Source organism: Aedes aegypti, chromosome 2 (genome assembly GCF_002204515.2).
Source record: "Aedes aegypti strain LVP_AGWG chromosome 2, AaegL5.0 Primary Assembly, whole genome shotgun sequence".
In the NCBI taxonomy this organism is placed as follows: domain Eukaryota; kingdom Metazoa; phylum Arthropoda; class Insecta; order Diptera; family Culicidae; genus Aedes; species Aedes aegypti.
In genome coordinates, this window is record NC_035108.1 from 54498451 (window position 1) to 54522530 (window position 24080).

The window sequence follows — 24080 nt, forward strand, 5'->3', positions numbered from 1 at the left end:
TTAGAGCCTTGTTTCTGGAAGTGAGATTACAATGAGTAGAGGATGAGTTGATAATGGTAATGTAGAGAAGTCCTTTCTTAAAGGCTTGTTTTTTTATCGACGAGACTTTCAAGAAATGCAGAGGAGATTTAATTTCATTACATTCATTGAAAAAGTTCTGAAAAACTCAAATTAATTTTGACCAGGTTCCAATCCAGAATACAATAGAATCACTTCTTCTTCTTTCTGGAGTTACGTTCCAACTGGGACAAAGCCTGCTTCTCAGCTTAGTGTTCTTATGAGCACTTCCACAGTTATTAACTGAGAGCTTTCTTTGCCGATTGACCATTTTTGCATGTGTATATCGTGTGACAGGTACGAAGATACTCTATGCCGTGGAAATCGAGAAAATTTTTTCTATGAGAAGATCCTCGACCAGCGGGATTCGAACCCACGACCCTCAGCATGGTCATGCTGAATAGCTGCGCGTTTACCGCTACGGCTATCTGGCCCCCCATAGAATCACTTACTATAGCCATTGATCACGACCCGAGGTGGAACAAATAACTCGTCGATAACTTATGCATACCATATTTTGGTATCATACCAGACTTAGGTATTGTTCAGTTATCAATACCTCATTTTGGTATTATAATGGTATTTGAAAAAAATGTTTAAAACAATTAAAAATACTTCATTTTGGTATTCGACAGCTATTGAGGACTGCTGGAGGTATTGAACTAGTATTGAAAAATTTCACTTTTATATGAAATTCCATCAAGTATTATTTAGGTATTACAATACCTGATCTAAGTATCAGCTTGTTATTTGTAGAATATGCAGAAGGTATTATTTGAGGTATTTTACCTCTTATGCGGGGCTCATTCATACCTCATTCAGGTTGTAAGTATTGGAAATTATCTGGTATGGAATACCTCAATTTGGTATTCAGTAGTTATTTTCTTCTGCTCGGGGAGCAATGCAAAACTACGCACTTGAAAGCAGCCCAACTCACAAGTCAATGGAAAACATTTAATCAAGTATGAAATGACAAAAAGTCGGGAGAAGAACAGTCTGAATGACAGAAGGTCGAAAATGACTTCGAAGGAAATTATGTCTTCTATGGAAAAACAGTTTTCTTATCTAATGTTTCCACTTTGTAAGAATTTATTTTTTAAGGCACTCTGTGCTCGTGGCCACTACTGTGCCGGAATCAGTTGATCTATAGCTCCTTTACCGATACAGATCTATTTTCAACTTATCTATATTTACATCTACTTTCACTCTCTCCTACTCTTTTACTCGCACACCGAGCAGGTAGGAGAGAGCTCTGTTAGTGAGGCTAGCTGCCTGCGAAGAGGGTCAGTTTGTCTCAGTCACCATCTGATACTGACGGAGGATGGATGTGCTCCCCAAAGCACGGTCCTCCGTGAGGCGTCTTCTGGTGGATGGACGGGTTTTTTTTGTGGAGGGACTTGGAATCGAACCCATGACCTTCCGCTTATGAAGCGAAAGCGTAACCTCAAGGCTACAGACCCCCCTTTGTAAGTAGTTTATCGAATATTCATCTTGATAATAGCTTCGCGAAATGAAACACTTCTTCGAGAATTTAAGCATCTGCTTTTTGGCAAAAAATATACTTATCCTGCATAAGTTTTATCAGGAATTGTTGGAATCTTGTAAACACAATCGGTTTAAATTTGTTTTATTTCTATCAAAATTTCTATCCACGATCCTACGAGTAAAACTACAAATTATTAGAAAACAAAATCAGAAATTCTTCAAAGGGTCTTTCCACACATTTTTCTTAAAATATCTCTTCGAAGTTTCTAATAAATTTTCGGAATCTTTTAGTAGTTTCTGGAGGAATGCATAGATAAGTCCCATAAAAATATAAGTAGAAATATAAGAAGAGCATTGATTTTCTGTAGAAGCATCTTTCGGTGTACATATTGAGAAATTCTACATATTCTTAACGGAAAAAGAACTGGAGCAATTTTAGATGAAACTCTTACAGATTTCCTTGATAATTTTCCAAAGAATTGTTCAATATTTCTCTTCTATTCTGCAGTTAATTATCATAATAGCTCAGGCTAATCTCCGGCTTGGGGAACCTTAGTTGCCTATATAAAGTTTCTCTGGTTATCATTTTGTTTCTAGTCAATTTATCAAAAAAGAAAATGATCAAACGTGAGAAAAATTATGTGGCCTGTGGACCATGGAAACAAAACAATCTCTTAAGAAATCAACTTTGAATGTTTATCATAACCAGATATGTCTACTTTCGCAAATGGACCCGTTTTCGGCAATTTATCAAAAAATATACCACTTTAAGGCGAAATGGGCTGTCATTTAAATGTATGCGCATCGTTGATGATTGTTGCTAATTCGTCTCAAGATTTCGATTTAAAGAAAATCTGTTGGGTTTGCACTGGCATAGATGAAAAGTTATCAGCAATCTTGCTGCATGTAAGTGAATATAATTATACTTCCCCGGATCAATATCAGATATAAAGACTGAGTTTTATCACTTGGAAATTGCGAGCAGCAAAGTTAAGCAAAACGAATGACGGGCTACTTATCCTCAACAGTATCCGAGTTAAGTTCACTTTTCCATTGATTTTTGAGAAGTTAATAAATGTTTAATGCTTGTTACATTTTCATACACCATTTAGGGAGTTGAATGGCGTCGGACGCATTGAGATTCGTTGGAAATCTTCAGAAATATGACCATTTCCGTTAAACTGGTTCCGGAAAACATGGTCAGTCAAGTTTGTATTTCCAATCTTGTAAATATTATCCGGAGCTATATCCAAGTAGGCATTAACCTTCAAAAAATGTTTCCAGCAGCATATTCAGAACCATTCGATGCGCTGACCACTATATAGTAGGTTCCAGGTGCCCTGGGGGAAGTGGCCATTAGGAACATATCTGGAACAATGCGTCCGGTGGCATTCAACTCCCTGTTAGTTCTAGTTTCTAGGAAAATTGTAAACATCTATCCAACTTTACACCGCACAAAAATACAAGCGACAGAAAAAATGACATTTGTACATGACCTCGGAAAATCCGGAACATCTCCGGTGTCAAGTGGCCAATATGCATGGCCAAGCAAGTTTCTTAAACTAGTTCGAATATGCCTTCGACTGCTTTTGGATGCATCGAATTCATCCATTTTTCATAAAGTTATAAGCATTTTAATTTAGGCAAAATTTTACCTATCTCAATCATTTTGCCTATCCCCTGTATCTTGCGTGAAGGCAAACATTGAAAGCTTGTTGTAGGAACATCAATCATCAATCAAACTCCTTCTAACAGCTGCGAGTAAGTGCTGGAGGTAAAATGCAAGACTTGCACTCCGAAAATGATCGTTCAAATCTGAGTCGAGCCGAACCGTTTATTTTAACTTTTTTATTTTCAAACCATAACATGCAACATTGAATTCACGAACTGTTCCTTTGATACTGTCAAGATTGAAATCCAAGAGCAGATTTACTGATACCAACTTACTGACTTTTTACCGTCTGGAATAGAAAGAACTGAGTCGTCGCTCGGTGGTCAGTGTAAGAAACTGAATGTTCGTAAAGTTGTTGTAAGTACTTTTTGCTGCTGGTGCCAACGATGTATACAGTTATTACCCAATGAGAGTATATACCGAGGTGAGGAAGACGACATTTGGTGTGAGTGATAACCGTGTACGGTGGAAAATATATCACAACTACATGCAAGCGAGCACCCATAAGAAGCCGTGTAAATTAGTGACGTATTAGATATTTGTTTACGTTTTTTCTTGTTACTAATACATAGCCTTTGCTTCTTCTTCCACACCTTAGTATATATTATCATTGGTTATTAACCTATTGATGAAACATGACATATATTCATCATCCAATAAAAACGTGACTGAATAGGGTTCTATGTTTGTTTTACAATGAAAACCCGTTTTTGTATTTGGAGAACAACATCAGTTCCATAATGCCCTATGGCTTCTGAGACAGCTAAATAAACAAGATAAATAAATAGTATCTGGAACAATACGGGTGATAGATAACTGATTGCAAATCTAGTGAATGAATGCAGTTGTTATATATAATTTGATGAAAATAGCAGCTCTACATGAGTATATTAAGATAGATAAATGAACAGCCCATTGTGATGAATCAGGAAACATTTTAGGAATTAACGTTTAATTTGAAGATTAATGGATGAGAAATTATAGATATACATATACAAAAAATGTGTCATGGTTAGATCCAAATATTTTTACAGTATAAATCAGTACATAATCCAATATTTTGTAAAAGTTAAAAATGCCCTGCTTACTCTTTTTGCATTTATATCAAAAATCTATTTGTAAACCAGATAACTATTTGTATAACCAGGACATATTAGACGCTTTAAACTATAACATATCTTGTTACAACTTAGGCATACATGAAACGTAACGGTCAGATGATTCCTCTTCTCAATCTCTCGATTTTTTTTTTCATCACACGTACACAACCACATCAATCCTTCGGCGCAACTAACTCCCGTTTCTCTTTCTCTCTCTCTCTTTCTTCTCGTTTCTCCCTAATACAGGTTTCCCCGCCGCCGCATACGCTGCGTACGCAGCCGGTCGTGGCTTCTCCGGCTATCCGAGCTTCGGACTACCGTACCCCACAGGTAACCTAAATCTGGCCGCACTGCACGCCCACCTGGCGGCGGCGGCTGCAACCGCTTCCGCCGGTGGACCTCACCACCACCACCATGCTCACTCCTCCTCCTCCGGGAATAACACTACGTCCTCAACGACGGCGGCGGCTGCAGCTGTAGCAGCCGCCGCTGCTTCCCACCATCACCATCCGGCGTCGGCTGCGGCTGCGGCAGCTGCTGCAGCCGCCGCCGCCCTCCATCACCACCACCATCATCCTTTGTTGTCCTCGTGTCATCCCCTGCACCACCACCATCACCATCACCATCCGTTTGAACACTTGGGATTGTTTGCGCACCACACCCCAGGCGGTGGACACTTGTGAAATGGAGAGAAGAAACGTGGGGGCGGCGGCGATGGCGGCCGGGATGGGAGCAAGAAGGAAGCCGCCGTTGCCGTCGGAGCTGTCGAACGAAAGAACGAATCGAAGCAATGATATGAGGGGCAGCTGGTGGCAAGCGGGCTGCTTCCACTGGCCGAGGGGGGGCCTTGGGGTTGTTGCGGTGATGATTCTGATGATTGTTGCTACTGTTTAACCTGTTGCGAAGATTGTTGTTTTCCCCGTTGAGGGGAAAGGGTTTTGATACGAAATGAGATGTTTTTCATGGAAAGTTGCTTATGAATTTAAACGCATTCCTTCCGCGATAAATACCAACCTTTTTAATAAGAATTTGGTGTATGTTAAGGATGTTTAGGATTAAGATATTTGCAATTCGGATACAAATAAGTGACAACAAGCTTTAAGTCGTGTCAAATTGGTTATTTTTAATGGAATTGGTGAAATCACTTATAACATGCACTTCGACCTTCTTACTTATGACCGTTCCTTATGCGACAGTTCGTTTTACGACCACTTTCTTTCGCCAGAAATCTGGCAATAAATGATACATTTCTTTATTGTAAGCTGGTAACACTGTTCTATTACCTTCTATTTATGAAACAAAACTTGATAAAAACATGATTGTACAATTTAATGATGATGGCGCTGATAATAGCTACTAATCAGTTTTGCTGGAAACATTAATAAAAACACAGTTAGCAACATTGTTCATACAGGTAGGGTTATCTGCTATCAAATGCTTATATTCTTAACATGAAAATTTGGACTACATTATCCAATGTATCATTTCTGCTTTGCCGAGCATTCTATTTTCTATCTGTCTGAATGTTTCAAATTTAAGCTTTAACACTTCAGTCGTCGTGCTGTTGTATTTTGTAAAAAACACCTCGCTTTTCGTTCTCAGCAGCAGCGTGGTAGTTCTGACGGTGGCAAACCGCGCGACGACTGAAAGGTTAAGTATGTTGAACATTCAATATCATTGTCTTCAAAATCTGATGATATTTGAATGTTACAACTTTATAATGATAACATATAATGGGTTATTTTGATCACAATCGATCAGTGTTGCCATCTTTAATAAAAATTTGAAAAGTTTAATGATCATTAGTTTTCAAATTAAGCTTAGTTTTCCGAATGTAACGGTTGTAACAAGAGTTCGGAGTGTATGTTGCAAATTGTGGAAAGGGTATTCCTGCCAACACTGTAAAAGCATCCTAAAGTCAAAATGTGTTGCCAGTTCTTTCCGCAATTAATAATTATTTCCGCCCACGCAAAACAACGAGAAAAAAATGTGAGAACGAAATCCTTCTTAGCTGTTTAGAGTGTGAAAATGACCCTAATTTTAGCGACAAACGGATGATTAGCATCTCATTCACTAGGATTAGCAGAGCACGTGTTCCACATGCTACGGGCCATGGCCATGAAGCGAGACAGGACGCGTGATTTGAGAACAGTACTAACAGTTAGACAGAGTGTAATCGAAGCAACATCTAGGCATCATTCTACACAATTGCACGAGCTGCAGCCCACGTAAGGTTGTACTTTCAGTACAGCATTTTGTAGTTACAGCTGGTGGCTGTGAATGGTGATTGAGGCAAATTTCATATATATAGCACAGTTGTAGCATACTTATCGAATGCAGTTACAGACACGTAATTAAACACTAGCGCACCGGAATTTTAATCTTTGTCAATTGACTATTACATATTAGCTTAACGAGAAACAGCAATACCCCACTAGAGTAAATGAGGTCGGTTGACAGAACATCGAATGGCGAAATGTTGAGCGCCTGAACGTCGAATGCCAAAACACCGAATGCAAAAACGTCAGAAAGACAATACATCGAAATGATAGAATTGAAAGAAAAGGAAAACTGAGAGAAATTGAAAGGAAAATAATGATTCTCTCTCTCTCGTAAGAATTATTAATTCTCTGTGTTCCAAACATTATGCAAAGAAAATTAACCGCTTTCGATGTTTTGTCTTTTTGACGTTTTTTTGTTGTTGTTTTAGCATTTGACGTTTTGCCTTCCGATGTTTTATCATTCGACGTTTTGTGCTTCGACAAATTGTCCCTAAACCAGTAAATGAGCATATGTGTATCGATCCGCTTAGAACATTAGGAGGCATGTATACTCGCCGATTTGGAAATGTTGAAGCCTCAGTAATCTCAATCTACTTAGCAGTACGTACGCACACACATACAAACAAACATACAGACACAGAAGCAGTTATCTAGTTTGCTATTCCGAGCAGCCTTCCGGTTGGTGTTTACCGGACTACTTAATCTAGCTGAAAATTGTATAATTATCTCATTGTTGGCTTTCTCGACTGGTGGCGGTGATTCGAATTATACTGCTGCTGCTGATGCTGTTGCGACTCCGATTAGCTCCTTATTTCGGTTGTGGTCGTCGTCGATAGAGGTGGAGAAATGCAATCGTCGCCGTGGATATTGATTTGCGTCGACCGTATTCGAATCAAATGAGGCACGTGATTGAAATTATTTTGAGCTATTTGATTCGCATTGGAAGTGATTGGGGTTGATTGAGGCTAAGAGGTTTGTCTTAGTTCTAGATATAGATATTGATTGCAAAGCCAAAGATAAATACTATCAGAAACTTTCAAAGAGATTGAAAATTCAATGAAGTTCAACTGTTTTTTCTTTTTCTGATCGGGATTCTATTTGTAATCAGAGACCTTCGACAAAATTTTGAAGGACTTCGTAGGGTTTTCTTAAAATTATTGATTCTGATTTTACTTCATGTTGCATTTGAATTCTATAATATTTAATGAGATTGGAAGAGTCTTCCTGAGGATGTCCAAGGATTCCATACTCTTGCTACTGATTCGTGGTAAGATTATAATTATCGCTACTCTCGGATGGCTTTCTCAGTCCGGTAGTTAAAAAAACGATGTTTTTATACGTTCCCGACGTTTCGGCTGATGAGTTTTAGCATTTTTCAAGGGGCGTAAGGTCTATCGTCTCCTGTTATAAAAAAACAAATGGCATCTGATTGGTGACGAAGAGCACTCAATCATGACTGCGTTTGAGATTTTAGGATTTTCTATATATCATATATCACCACATTGCAGTGTACTATAAGAAACGTAAAAAACATCGTTTTTTGACTACCAGACTGCGAAAGCCATCCGAAAATAGCATACAGTCAAAATCGCCATTACCCAATTATAATTATCTGTGGTACTCCGATAGCATAGTTGTCGGATTCCGATGATGGTCCTGGAGGCTTCTTCACGGTTTGGAAAAGTCCCTACCAAATCAAAAACCCCATCGTTATGATCTCAGGAGCCAATAATTTCAACAAAGGAACCAAAATCTCTACAAAAAGCTCGTAAAGCTATAATACTTAAAAAATAGCTGAAAAATATAATACAAGTTGAAATTCTACACTGCTTTAATTTTATATTGATTAGGAAAAATTAAAACTACTAGGAAATAATTCCAGGTGGCAAGCTTAGAGAAAGCCTATGAATTGAATTAATAATATCGGTCTAATTTTGTGTCATCTTTGATCATTGTACAACTAGTTATGGAGATGTTGCGAAGTTTCTTGGGAGACCTCTAATTTCCATATAAAACCACTAAGACCATCATTTTGTGTTCAGTCAATATATAAAAAACCATACATCTTGGGCTATTCTACGTCAGGAGATATCGGGAGAAGTTCTTCAAAGTATCACAGCAGGCATTTTTGAAGGAATCTCAGGAGAAATAACTGTTTGACATCCTGAATGAGTTCTTGGAGAAAAATGTGGAAAACTTCTTGACCAAATACCTTCTGAAATAACTGGATGAATTTATGGAGGAACTCCTGGAGGAAGCCTATAATAAATATCAAAGGAAACATTTAAAACAATTCTTCAACTTCGATGCAGAATCTCTGAAGGAATTCACAAAAGAATTTGTACACAAAATCTTGAGGAAATTTTTGGAGGTAATCTCAGACAGAATACCAGTAGTCATCAATGGAACTGGATTTACTGGAACAACTGGATTTACTGGAACTATGTCTGTAAGAATCTTTGCAAAATTTTGTTGATCCCTGCAGAAATCTAAGAAGGAATTTTCGGAAAGATTTATGGAAGAATCTTAAGAGGAATTCCCAGGGAGGTCTTTGGTAAAATCATGAAGGATTCGAGGAGAAATTTATTGAAACATCCCCGGAGGATATATTGAAGGAATCTTAAGACGAACTCCAAGAGTAATTAAAAAAGAAAACTCTGGCGGTTCGGAGGAGAAACAGTATGAAAAATTTGGAAAAAAAACCTCTGACAAAAGTTCTGAGGGAATGCAAAGAGGAATCCCTGGAAGGGTTACGAACAAAATATTTATTAAATTACTGAATCAATTCCTAGAAAAAATCCTCGAGGGATACGTGGTACATTTTTTTAATGAATCGCCGAAGTAATTCCTCAAAGATGCTTTGGAAGAATCTCTTGAGAAAACACTTGAAAAAAAACGGGAACGTTTCCTGGAGAAATTTCATGAATTATTTATAAAGGTTTTACTGATGTAATTTCTGGAGGAACCATAAGAATTCCTGAAAAAAACCACGAGGAAGATCCCTGAAAAAATAATGAAGGATCCTAGGAGAAGTTTTTTGAAGAATTCCTGGCAGAAATCCAAAACAAACCTCTGGCAAAATATTTTAAGGAATTCCTGAAACAGTTTCTAGAAAAAATCTTGATGGAATCTTTGAAAGCATGCCTGTATTTCAGCAGTTTTCGATGGAGGAATTTTCGGTGAAGCCAAAGAAAAATCCCTAGAAGTATTACTGGAGGAATTTATTAAGGAATTCATGGAAGAATTAATTGAATCCGTTCAGGAACTGTCGTATTACTGGAACAATGTCTGTATGAATTTCTGGGAAAATTTTATTGAAATATCCCTGAAGGAATCTTAGGATGAATTTTTGGTAGGATACCTTTAGTCTCTGGTAAAATCATGTAGGATTCTAGGAAAAATTTCTTGAAGAATCCCTGAAAAATATTTTGCTTTGACTCTGACGGGTCGAAGGAAAAACAGCCTGGAGAACTTCAAAATGTACCTCTGACAAGTATCCTGTAGAAATACATAGAGGAGTCCTTGGGATAGTTTCGGACAAATTCTTAATGAATTTTCAGGCACAATTCCTTGGAAAAATCGAGAGATACGTGGAACAATTTTTGAAATAATCAATGGATTAATTTCTAAAGAATCTCTGGAGAAAACTTTGGAAGAAAATCTGGAAGAATCCCTGGAACATGGCCTAGAGAAATTTCATGAATTATTCATGAAGATAATATTGATGAAATTTCTGGAAGAATCAAGAAGAATTTCGAGGTAGATCCCAGAAAAAATCCTGAAACATCTTAGAAGAAGTTTCTTGAAGAATTCCAAAATGAATCTCTGACAAAATATTTGAAGAAATTCCTGAAAGAATTTCTAGATATAATCTTGCTGGTATCCCTGCCGCTAATCTCAGGCAGAATACCAACAGTCACCAAAGAATTTTATATGGCAGCCCATGAGGAATCCCTAGAAGTATTACTGGAGGAACTAATGAAGGAACCTCTCGAGGAGTTTTTACAATCCCTGAAGGTATTTTCGTGTTACTGGAACAATGTCTGTAAGAATCTCTTGGAAAATTTTGTTCAAGTATCCCAAATGGAATCTCAGGAGGAATTTTTGGAGAAATCCTGGAAAGATCCCAGGTGAAATCGTGGAGGATTCTAGGAAAATTTCTTGAACAATCCCTGGAGGATATTTTGATTACATTACAAGATGAATTCCTGGTTAAATCAAAAGAGAATAATGTAGAAGATCAAAGACGAAATAGCTCGATAAATTTCTTAATGAACTTCTGACAAATATCTTGAAGGAATACATAGAGGAATCCTTGGAAAAGGTTCGGACAAATTCCGTAGAAATGTAAGAATTGTAGAAATTCCTCGAGAGATACGTGGAACAATTTTTCAATTAATCACTGGTGTAATTTCTGAAGGAATCATAAAAGGAATTTAGAGTGAGATCTCTGAACAAAAAATCCTGAAGCATCCTAGAAGCATATTATTGAAGAATTCGTGACAGAATTCAAAAGGAACCTCTGACAAAATATCTGAAGGAATTCCTGAAAGAATTTCTAGAAAATATCTTGATGGAATCCCTGCCGCAAATCTCAGGCAGAATACTATCAGTCACCAATGGAGGAATTTGAAGTGGAGGCCCATGAGAAATCCCTAGGAGTATTACTAGTGAAATCTATGGAGAGACCCCTTGAAGAATTCTTGGAATCCTTGCATAAATTTTCGTATTACTGAAAAAATATCTGTATGAATCTCTAGGGAAATTTTGTTGAAGTATCCCTGAAGGAATCTCAGGATGAATTTTTGGAAGGATCCTTGGTAAAATCATGAAGGGTTCAAATATAATTTTTTTGAAAAATCCCTGGAGGATATTTTTAAAGAACCTCAAGATGTATTCCAATAAAAATCAAAAGAAAAAAACTGTGGTCGATCGAAGGAAAAACATCCTGAAGAACTTCTAACTGTACCTCTGACAAATATCCTGAAGGAATACCTGGAGAAATCCTTGAAAGAGTTTCGGACAATTTCTTAATGAATTTACTGACACAATTCCTAGAAAATTTTTTCGAGGCATACATGGACCAATTTTTCAATAAATCACTGGGGTAACTCCTGAAGGAATCTCTGGAGAAATCTCTGGAAGAAAGCCTTCAAGAATCCCTAAACATTGAGAAATTACATGAATTATTCATGCAGGTAAATCAGGTGAAATTTTTGGAGGAATCACAAGATGAATATCCTTGAAAAATCTCGGGTCCTAGGAGAAGTTTCTTCAAGAATTCCTGGCATAATTCCAAAAGTAACAATCTCTGAGAAAGTTTTACTAAAGTATTCCTGATGGAATTTCAGGAGCAATCTTTGGGAGGATTCCTGGAGGAATCCCAAGAGGAATTTTAAGGAAGATTCCTGGTGAAATCTTTAAGGATTCTAAAAGAAATTTCTTGAAAATCCGCGGAAGATATTTTTTAAGAAAACTCAAGATGAATTCCAAGAAAAATCAGAGGGGAAAATTCTGGCGGATCATAGGAGAAACAGTCTGAAGAGCTTCTCAATGAACCTCTGACAAATATCCTGACAGAATACTTAGTGGAATCCTTGGAAGAGTTTTGGACAAATTCTTGATGAAATTACTGAAAAAAAATCCTTGAAAAGTTCCTCGTGGTATACGTGGTACAATTTTTGAATTGATCACTGGAGTTTATCAAAAAATCTTTCGAGGAAACTCTGGAAGAAAATCTTTAAGGTACTCTGTTAAAATTCCAGAAAGAATCTCAAGAGAAATTACTATGGAGATCCCTGACAAATCCTGAAGGGTCGTAGGGTAAATTTCTTGAAGAATTCCTGCAGAATTTTTTGAAGGATTCCAAGAGGACTTCTAAGCAAAAACGGAGAATAAAATTCTGGTGGACCATAGAAGAAAAATATTTAAAAATTTCTTTAAAAATCTTCATAAAGGAATCTCTGATGTAGAAGTTTGAAGGAATGCTTAGAACAATCTATGGAAGAATGAAAAAAGTCAAATGTACTTACTGAAACAATCCCTTGAAAAACTCCTCGAACAACATGTTGAGCAATTTCTGAAGAAAACAAATTTCCAGGAGAAACCGTGAAAGAAACCCCGGGAGATACCCAGGAATATCTCCTAAATAAATCTCTTGAAAAGTTTATTTAGGATTTCCTGGAGAGATTCAAGAGGAAACCATGGAATAACTGGCACAATTTTTATAGGAATCTCTGGAAGAGTTATCGCAGGGATTCCTGGACGAATCCCAAGAAGAGTTTTGGGGGAGATCCCTGAAAAAAAAACCCTGAAGGATCCTAAAAGAAATTTCTGGAAGAATCCTATGAGAAATTTCTGTAAGAATTGGTTTAGAGGAATCTTTGAAAGACTTTTTTGAAAGAATCACAAAAGTAAGTTTCGAAGGATACCTTACAAAACACGCCTCAAGAAATTTCTTGTGAAATTCCTGGAGGAATTGAAATTCTTAGAATAATCTGGTGGAGTTCTTATTAAGTTTCCTGTAAGAATCTCTAATGAATTTCGTTATGACCCCTGGTGGATTTCCTGCAGATCCTAATTTAAATACCTTGAGTAATCCTAGACAAAGTCATCTGTAGTTCTTGTGGAATCCTTGATTAATTCCTTGAGAAATTCCTGGATGAATCTGGTGCTATATCCGTTAAGATTTCTAGAGGAAGACTTGGTGGAATCTATTCCTTACTGGAACTCCTACAGAAATCTGCTGAAACTCCTGGAAGAATCTATGGTGGAATTTTGCAAGAAATCTAGAATGGGATACTTGGAGCAAATCCTTTCGGAAATCCTAGTGCTAGTCTAGAAGTAATTTCTAGAGGAATTGTTGAAGGTTCTTCTTCTTCTTCATGGCCACTGGGACAGAGTTCTTAGTTTCTATGAGCACTTCCACAATTAGCTGAGAGGTTTCATTGCCAAAGTTGCCATTCGCATTCGTATATCATGTGTCAGGTACGATGATACTCAAGGAAATTTCCATTTCGAAAAGATCCTGGACCGACCGGGAATCGAACACAGACACCATCAGCGTGGATTTGCTTTGTAGCCGCGGACACTAACCACTCGGCTAAGGGAGGCCCTGGAGGTATCTCAGGTGGAATTTCTGTTTGATTCCCTGATGAATTTTAGGTTAAATCCATTGGAATATCTGGAGTAATTTGTCGTCATTTTCGTGAACAAATCTTTTGTGGAGTTGCTAGGGAATCGCTTGATGGATTATGTGCCTGTTGAGTTTTCTGGACAAATTCTTGGATGCTGAAACTCCTGGAAGAATCTTTGGAATTTTTGAAGAATTCCTGAGAGGCATACTTGGAGCAACTCCTTTTGGAATTCCAAGTGGTAGTCTAGAAAAAAAAAAATCTGAAGGGATTTTGGAAGGTATATCTGGAAGATTTCCTCAGGCAATTTGTAGTGAAATCTCTGGTAGATTTTTTGTATGAAACTCTGTCAGACTTCATGCACGACTAACCGAATGTGTAACTTTTCCTCAATGCATTAGGAAAATCAACTCAAGTAAGTGTTTGTACCAAAAGCAATAAAGTTTCAAATTTTGAATCTTTGCTTCAGATTGTCAGTTGTACAAACTATTGAAACTTCGTGTAACAAACCTGATTAGAACACCCTCAACAAACAATCGCTGAACGTCGCCTTCCCGAAGAATTATTGCCCCCGATCAATTTGTACCAGAATGTAATTTCACGTTGCCCAGTTTGACCAATCTGCTGGCAACTAGCAATTTCAGCAAAACAAACACCCATACGCATCTCCATAACAATGAAGTGCGACCACATTATCCTATAATGATATGCCTGCAGCAAACACTTCATCCACTACTGGTGGTGGTGGTTTGGAGCGCGTTCTCGAGCGGTAATAACATTCAGATGATCTCATTTCAACACCACCACCGACATCATCATCATCATCATCATCATCATTGATGGTGGTGGCGTCATTATCCGCACCATCGACACCCGTGTGTGCCATAATTATGCTCGGGCTTTCAACTACTAAACTACATGGGCTAAATCGGGAGAACCGCCTCCTCCCAAGGATGAAACCGCGAAACCAGGCCTTCTGCGATGTACGGGCTCACAAATGAAGATGCAAATATCGTAATTAAAATAGTTTAAATATAATCTTATTACGAAACTTAATAACATTGGAAGCGCACGCCTGACTCGCTTGATATCGTGCCGAAGTCCGGGAAATTGAGCGTGCCACCACCATATGCGTTACCGCACTCACACACGATGTTCTGCGCGCGCTCTAACTGACTGCGGGAGCATCCCCGTTGGTTGCCCACTAATGTGCATAGCAGCAAATCTGCCACTGAGGCTTCCTGATTCTGCTTCTGCCGCTAGACTGCTACTGCGGCGATAATAAGATCGTGTAATTATCGCAATCTTAAGCTGTTCCGACTTTCACTGCAGGATGAATTATATTTCGTGTGGGTGGGGTGGATGGAACGCTGGATGCTGCTACCCAATTACCACGTGGCGGTCATGCAGACTGATTCCAGAATCTAGTGGAAGCGGTTTAGTCGCTCGGTTGCAAAGTTGAACGGTTGCGGTGGATTTTTGGTCAGTCGAGTGAGGTTTTCCGTTTGAAGATAGGTGTACAGTCTGTCTAAAGTGTAAAAAGGCTCCAAGGCCCTTTGAAGATAATCATTTTTCACAAATGTTATTTAGTACTCTTACAAAGCATCAACAATGGAATTCCTGGAAATCCATCTCTAAATGATCGTTGGGTTCCTCTATTGACTACTCGACATATTCCTGAGAATGTCTAAAAAAAACCCTTAGGAATCCTTTGGAACTTCTTGCAAAGGTTCATGAACCTCATTTTTGGGAATTGGTTTCATAGCCAAATCATGAAAACGTTTAAAATCCTCAGAACCCCTTTGAAGCCTTAAGAATATTTTGGGAGAACTCCTAGAAACTCCTTGAAATACCAAAAAGCACATCTGTAATCTTGCTCCGGTAACCACGGTGACTCTTTGACACGCACTAAAATCACTTGAATAACCACCGAGAACACTTTAGCTACTTTAAAAACTCATAGGAATGCCTAGTAAACGCTAAAAAATTCTTTTACAACTATAGATTAACCATGAACAAAGCCTAGGGAATCCTCGGTATCCTCGGAACTTCTGCCTGCAAAAACCTTTAAAAAAAATTGTATGGTTCCTCTGGGAACTTTTTGGGGATTACTGGAAACGCTTTAGAAAGAAACCATTATGGTGAATGATCCTATTTACCCTTTTAGAACCTTTTGTGTTCCACTAAAAAGCACTAGATTTTGTGATCTAAAAAATCTTCCAAGCACCAAAGAGAATTTTTAGACAACATTTGGAATTTCTGATAATATTTCGCAAACTCAATATGAATCCTGCAAATTGAATCTCTGGACCTCATCGATTTTTTGTTATTAGTGCGAAGGTATTAAGTATCATTTGATAAATTTTATGTACTTAAAACCCCTGTAGAACCCACCTTCATAGAGAGAAAACCAGGCAACCTCTTGGAAGCACTTGGGAACTCTCTAAGAGCCCATGAGAATCCCTAGTAGTGCTTCAGGTACTAACGGTATCCCTTGAAGAAACAATTGGAACTTCTAAAACCCTTCGAATATCTGTCAAAAGTACCAACCTTCTACTGGGAGCTCCTTGGACACCCTAGGGAATCTCTGAAAATTTCGAAAAGCCCTTAAAACTCCAGAGATCCAGTTGGAAACAATTCCGGAACACCTGTATACTCCTTGACGCTCCAGGAATGCTTTGGGTGTCCGTGGTTTATCTTGGAGAAGCTCCAATACAACGTTAGTAACATTAAGAACAGACTAGGAACCCTTTGCAAACGGGGGAGGGACGTTTCGCATAAAGACGTTTCGCATAAGGACGTTTCGCATAATTTTATGGGTGGACGTTTCGCATAATGGACGTTTGGCATAAAGAGAATTATATGCCTTCTTTAAAATGCTACCTGTTCACTATGGGCGGTTTCCATACAGACTGGCGGCCAAAAATATTTTTTCCATCTCATGTCGTATTTATGAGTTTTATGATACAAATTTGATGTTTTATTTTCAAAAACAAGTTTTCGAGACTAACTTTTGAATAGGGCCTATAGCGAAATATTAAACTTTGTTACTTATAATGCATATAAGCCATTTATGCGATTAACGTTGTGCAAACCATTATAAATATTAAAACTTACGTAGAAATGATGATTTGAATGATTTAGCGAAATTCAGTTATTTTCTGAATTAGTTTTTAACTGTTTTCAATAGAAAATGGTTAAAAATATTGGAAAAATTCAAAAAGCTTTAAATTAAAAAAGTGCAAATTTGTGCAGCTAAATTCTTTACGATCCTTTAGTTTACATCTTAGAGTACCCTTGAAACTGAATTTAAGCCTGGGACAACTTGGGACAAAAAAGTACTCGATGTGTTAACTATAAGCTTACTCGATTTTTTTAACCGCTTTATAAAAAAACATCATAGAATCCACTATTTTGAAGTTTTTTTTTATTTTTTTATTGTTTCTAGGAAGCCTTTTTTGTAAGCTTTCAAATGGTGTAAAAACATTTTACGCAAGTATTATAGAAAAAAAGTTATATTCATTTGAGTAAACCATAGTTTTTGTTAATAAAAACAAGTTTTTCTCCATAGGCTTAACTTTGGCACCTCATATCTGAGTGTGCAATGCAAATCATGCCCTAATATTTTGGGGATTTCTTAGCAGACATGTTTACAATGAAATGGCGAACAAGAATTAAAATTTGGGGCGCATCACTTTTTTTATTATTGGCCACCTGATAAGCCATAGTGCTGTTCTTATATGGAACTGCTTTATGCGAAACGTCCGTATGCGAAACGTCCTTATGCGAAACGTCCTTATGCGAAACGTCTTTATGCGAAATGGGTCACCCCCTTTGCAAACAACTGGGATGTTTTTTATACCTAGTTGTTTTTTAACAGGCTGAACCGCCATCATTTATAACGGAGCCGAAATTATTTGAATTTTTATTACAATTCTGTTCAATTTTTAGTATCTAATGTAAGCTTTTTGGAACCGTAAAACTCGCGGCATGGTCGAGCAAAAGGATAACAAATGTTGTAGATAAAGATGGGGTTAAGCATCTTTCCGTTGACATTCAACCGCATATTTTTCTGACGATTTCGCTGCTGATCATCGAGGCGACCAGTGAAACTACACTGGAGAAGGGATCAAACAGCGACATCAAATCTCATCAAGAACTCGACAACATGTCTCATATAGTCGAGCTCCCGCTTACCTAACACATCACTAATGACTTCCATTTCTGGTTTTTCTTGGAAGAATAGAATGTAACCACCTTCCCAAGTCTCTACCATCCCATTTTTATTGTCAAGAGATCAAGTCGTGCTGACGAGCGGTTGAGCAAAATTCATTGAAGGCGATTTGTCGATCATAAAAGAGAGTCCGCTTTCTCATTGCCCTGAATCGAGCAATGTGAATAGACCCGAATCAAGGTGATAGTATTTGATAACTGGGTAGTCCTTGGAAACCCGTCGGAAGCCCGTTAATCTTAAAAAAAAACTCCATGTAATGCATTCAAAACTTCCAAGGAGAACCTCTGAAGGTAAATCTGTGAACCTTCCAATAATCGTCATACACCCTTTGGAAATCTGTTTAAAACTCCTGGGGAACTACTGGAAACTCTTCAAATCGCTTTAAACCTTCAGGAATTCCTTGACTAGTATTTTTTTATTTTTTTTTTTTTTTTGGTCCCTCTTAAACCTTATTGACTAGCCTTTTTCCAAAATTGTTGAACATCATGAGGAACATTTTTAACTTCCCTTGAACATCTAGGTATAAAACCTTTGAAAACCCATGGTTACCTTTAGGAAACCTCTTGAGTATGATCATGAGCATTGATGACAGTAGCGTATCTAGGGAGGTGCGGTGGGTGCGGTCCGCACCGGGCCCGGGTTCTTAGGGGCTCGGAAATCATGGTGAAAATGTTGCATAGCATTAGAAATTTAGATTTTGACTAACTGACATGTATAGGAGCAAGGAAAACAAATTTTGGAGGGGTTCTGAATTGGTATTGGGTAGAAGCAATCTAGTATATTGATAAAGTTAGCGTTTGTTTTAACGCTATAGAACAGTACTTTTGAACAGAACATTGTGGTTTAAGATTCAAAAATACATTGTTCTGTGAATCATCGAATATCAAGGGGTCCTTTTTAAAAAGAGCCTGAGGAAACCATTAACTAGTTCGGAAACATTTGATTATGATCTATATTCTGAACCAAACCAAAATGAATATTTGTACACATTATTTTATACATTCTTGAAAAGTATCAAAGCAACCAGAAAAAGGTGAACAAAGGTCTCTACAGTCTTTTTTACGCAAAACGTCTTATCTTTCTAAAGTCTCTTTTTCCTTTTTCCACATTGTAATCTTGATCTAAATTCTTGGGGCTCCAAAGATTATTAAGCGACTACTCTGTACGTTAATAGATTTTCATCTTCAGGAATTCTTCTAGAGACTCATTTAGAGCTCTCTTCAGGAATACGTACAAAAACTTCTTCAGGGATCTTCCCATGATAGAGATTACTCAAGCCTTTCTCCCATCAATTTTCTTGAAATTCCTTTAATGATTTCTTAAGATATGCTAAGAGAAATTCCTTCAAAATTTTCAACGGAATTACGAAAATTCTCTTAGAAATTCTTGTAACGATTTCTCCAGCTATGATTTTTCAGGAAAATATGGTCGGCGTTAAGTCAGAGTGGACCAAGTGACATTTTTCATATTTTTAGAAAAATGGGTTTTATGTCTAACGCTCTTTAATTTTTTAACTCGATTGAATTTTGGTTCAATATTTCTACACTTCTTTGTGTTACTTTTAAACAATATAATGTGAAGTGATAATCATAAAAAATCATAATCCAAACCTCTGATACCACGATTTTTTGATGGACTATGTGTACTTGGTTTACTCTGACTGAACCAAAGCCATCGTTCAGTGAGTTGGTTCACTCTTACTGAACAATTTCTTGGAAAATAACAATAATTTAATGCTTGCGTGGTCAAACTGGGTGCATATCTCTAAGACAAACAGATTCTCAAGATCCCTCGACACCAGTATCGTACATTATTTAATAATCCATACAGTCAATACCGAAATAAGTGGCATTATGATAGCTTGAAAATTAAAGTTTTGCAGGGTCAGGGAATCAAAGACCAGAAATATTCAAATATGCGTTCAGTCAGAGTGGACCAAGTAAAAATCTTGAGCACCGACCAAAATATACTGTTCCAATAAGCGGGTCCTAGGACATTCCATACATACACCGTAAAGCTACCATAAACTTCTATTGGACTCTGAAATCGTTTAAAAAAATGCAATAATCAATCAGTTTATTGCTTTTAAACACTTGGTCCGCTCTGTCTGCACAGAAATTGTTGAAATTCTGACCATACATCCAAATATGGTAAATGGTCAAAAATCAAAATCAATTGCATCGATTTAGGTAATATTTATAAATTTCTATTGATGAATAATTGTAAAAATCATTCGATGTCGAAAAATCTGAGAAATCTCTTGAAATGTTTTTTTATTTCCTCGCATTCCTCGACGCGCTGAACATTTTCGCTGATGTGGCAATAAGCACTTGGTCCACTCTGACTGCACACTTTTATCGATTTTCATTGATCATCCAGAGAATTTGCTACATATCTCTCGCAGTTTACAGCATTAATCAAATCTGATCAAAGTGAAATGGAGGTAAGGTAATTTTGCATCTACTGAGTGAATAATCCAATTTTCCCAAGTTTTGTACATGGTCCCCTCTGACTTAACGCCGACCATATCAAAGGCTTATTCTAGAATTGTGAAATTCATGTAAACAATATTTCAAGAAATCATACAAATCTCTCATGGCAATTTTTCAGAAATATTTTCAGCCGTTTTCGCCCTTCAAGAATTACCGCCATACTTTTTCCAGAGATAATTCCACAAAATCCTTACTAAATTTCACAAGAAATTTCATCAGCGATGTCTCATAAATTTCTCCATTAATAAGGATTCCTTTGAAATATCTTGAACTATTTTCAATGAAAATTCTTCTGGATTCTTCAATTAGAAAATTTATTTATTGGTTAAAACAACCAAATGCTACAGCAACTGTTCCTGTATCTCCTCAAAGATGTTCATTCGAGATTTTCCAGTGGTGTCCTCTAGCAATTTTTGATTTTTTTTTAAATTTCTTTATTAGTATCATTTTAAACATTACATTCATTTCTTATATCTAGATATTCTGTGTTATTAGACAACACTATCATCCTAATTTGGTAAAACAAATTTAATAGCAATTTTTGATTGGGTAATTTTCCGCTTAGGCTGCACCCATTTATTACGAAAACACCTCCCCCGTCCGTTACGCTATTTGTACGAAAATTTTCAAAACTTTTTATGAATCTTAACGCTTGTGCCTACCCCCTCTAAGCGCTATCTAATTTGTGGATGGTGCCTTATTAGTTTATTAGTTTCTCTGAAGACTCATCCAAAACATTCTCAAGAGTCCGAGAAGAAATCTGGAGATCTTTGAAACACTTTCCTCTTGTAGGAATTCATCATGTATTTCATCAGTCTTCACACTTTCGTTCAGAACCAATTCCTAGAGAAATATTGTAACAATTCTATGAGAAATGTTCTTAAGGAAATCTTCTTTTCTGAGGGAAAAAAATTCTATGGGTATCATTGGAAAAAAAATTTGGTTAAGTTTTTCAAGGTACGTCGAAAGAAAATTCTGGAGGAATTCTTCGGAAAGTCTCTGAAGGACACCTGCAGTGTACTCCTGAAAAAACCTTAAAATAATAGTTGAAGCGAACTTCTGCAAACATCTGAATTAGATTCTGATGAAAAATCATCAAATCTCTCTGAAATTTTTAGAAAGATGCTCTGAGTGTAGTTTGGTTGGACTACTTGTGGAATTCTTATCGAAATGTGGTTCCTGTTCACTCTCATTTTGGTTTAATTTTTCATGCATGAGTTTTCTAAAGTTCCTTTTAAGACACTTAGCCGCTATCAGCCCTGAAGTGGTTGTATCGGCATATTACTTTGCATCAATTGACATTAAAATTGAAAATTTATTATTTATTAATGGGGACGGACCTGGTGTAGTGGTTAGAACACTCGCCTCTCACGCCGAGGACCTGGGATCGAATCCCATCCCCGACATAGTTACTTATGACGTAAAAAGTTATAGTGACGACTTCCTTCGGAAGGGAAGTAAAGCCGTTGGTTCCGAGATGAACTAGCCCAGAGCTAAAAATCTCGTTAATAAAGTCAAACCAACCAACTTTATTTATTACAGGGGATTAATCCTCAGAGAATCCCTTACGAATCTGTTTGAATCTTAAGGAAGTTCTTTTTAAAATTCTTGGAAATCTCTAAGAGCGCTTCGGTATTCGTTTAAGAAGAACTGAAGTCCCTTGCATATCCTACGGAAACCCTTTGGATGCCCTAGAAAACCCATGATGGATACATTTTTCGAAGTTATCTGGTTCTCTAGATATTTCAAGACATGGCTTTGTTCTATGTTCATCTCAAGAAGCTTTGAAATTGAAGCTATTGAGTTTTCTTTGATAACCCTTTACATGCTTCTACAACCAGTATAGATCTCTAGGAAACATCTTTCAAACATTCCTCAGGAACCGATGCGAACCACTGGTAATTGAATTCTATTCAACACGTTCAAACTCCATGTACATTAATGAAATCTTCTGAAGGTCGCTGGAAAGCTTTGGGAACTTATGGCTTACTTTTGTGAATCTTTGAAACCCTTTTCTTGTGCACTCTTTCAGCAATCCACGAAAACTACTTGGGAACAACAATTAAATTCTTAATAAACCCTTGAGATCTTTTTTGAATTCCTTGAAAATCTTTGAAAACGACTGAGAATATTTGGCAAACCCTAAGGATCCTCTAGCTGAAAGCTCTTTGGAAATCACTTGAAGTTTCTAAGCACCCCTGGAGATGGTGCAGAAAACCATGAAAACTGTTTGTGAATGCTTTAAACACGTCTACAATCATAAGTTTTGAAAATCCCTGAAAATGTTATGAAGTCCTCTTTGAATACTCTAGGATGCTCATTGGAACATCATGTTTCATAAATGGAGTTTCGAATTTTTAAGTTCCAAAGTTCACAGCAGCAGCAGCAGTAGTATCCAACGCCGCCACCTCGTCGATATATGAAAATGAGAAAGCTATAAGCCACTAATGACTAGTCGTAAGTAATTTTGTCTAGCACCCTCTTCTATCTTTAATATCAGAACAAAAACCTTTTCCCTTTACACTTAGCGAGCTCAGAACAGCATAAACTTATAGCCCCCATTCATCCACATATAGAATATTGTAGTTAATTAATTATCTATACACATTCAGTAGATCAGTCTTTGAAATCGCGTTTTAAATCATTATTGATACACTCCCAACCCATTCCACAGAGTAGGATAATAAATCTCCGTTTGTTAGACAATGCAGGAAAAGCCCACATCTAAGCAAAATTTTGCCATAAGCCAAATTAATTCTAAGACAACGAAGCTCACCTACACCTAATTCAGTAAGAAAAGTGCGAAGACGGTGCTGGATGACAACGAAACGCGAAGGAGTCCGTCTCCTCCCACGGAAACAAGAAAAAAACTTCTCGCCTCTTTTTTTCCCATAACCACTAAGCAGTTTATGAATGTTTTCCACTCTTGTTTTGTCCTAATTTGAAAAATATTGTTAACACCCCTGCTATCATGTTGGAGCAAAAGTTGCCGGATCACGGCCGTCCGGTTTTTGGTTGCTCCCCACCATCACCACCACATTGTGACAAATCGAATTTCGGAACATGCTTTACTCAACGTTTTCGGGGACAGATTAGGGTGTACCACAAAAATAAATGTTTGAAAAGACATAGTACTTAAAAGAGATATGCTTATTTCTAGAATGTTTGTAGAACTCATCAACTTTCTTAAAAAAAAATCGTTCAGAAATTAATGGTCATTTTTTATAAAAATGCTCATATTTCACGCTTTATGCAAATTTTTTCAGAGCTCACTACTTTTCTGATATTTTCTTATTTTTCTGTAAGTATTATGAGGCATTCATAATACTTTTTTTTTAAATATCAAATTTTCTTATTTACAGAACATTTAAAAACCTATAAAAAATGGATTGTGAGGTAAAATTTTGGTAAATGACCATGACTTTTCAGATATTGATTTGTCTTGGTCACCCTAAGACAGATATACAGAGGGAGTAAGAAGCGGTCAAAACCGAGAATGAGTCGAACATTATAAAATCGATACTTTTGGGAAATGCCCGGAGAAGGGGGCCGTCCCAGGAAATCAGGGATGCGTGAATAATTTGTGAAGCGACCAGAATAATTTAAGGTGCTTCATCCGTTGCGT

At 37.2% G+C, this 24080-nt stretch overlaps 1 protein-coding gene across 5 annotated transcripts in view; it reads left to right on the forward strand.

Annotated features, from left to right (window-relative positions):
• The window catches only part of LOC5566288 (RNA-binding protein Musashi homolog Rbp6), a 1418593-nt gene that overhangs the window by 1299967 nt on the left and 94546 nt on the right, over nucleotides 1-24080 (forward strand). For all 5 annotated transcript variants that reach the window (XM_021840840.1, XM_021840841.1, XM_021840842.1 and 2 more), the window contains one exon: nucleotides 4561-4644. In XM_021840840.1, coding sequence (XP_021696532.1) covers nucleotides 4561-4644 — 84 coding nt within the window. The remainder of the gene's footprint in view (nucleotides 1-4560; nucleotides 4645-24080) is intronic.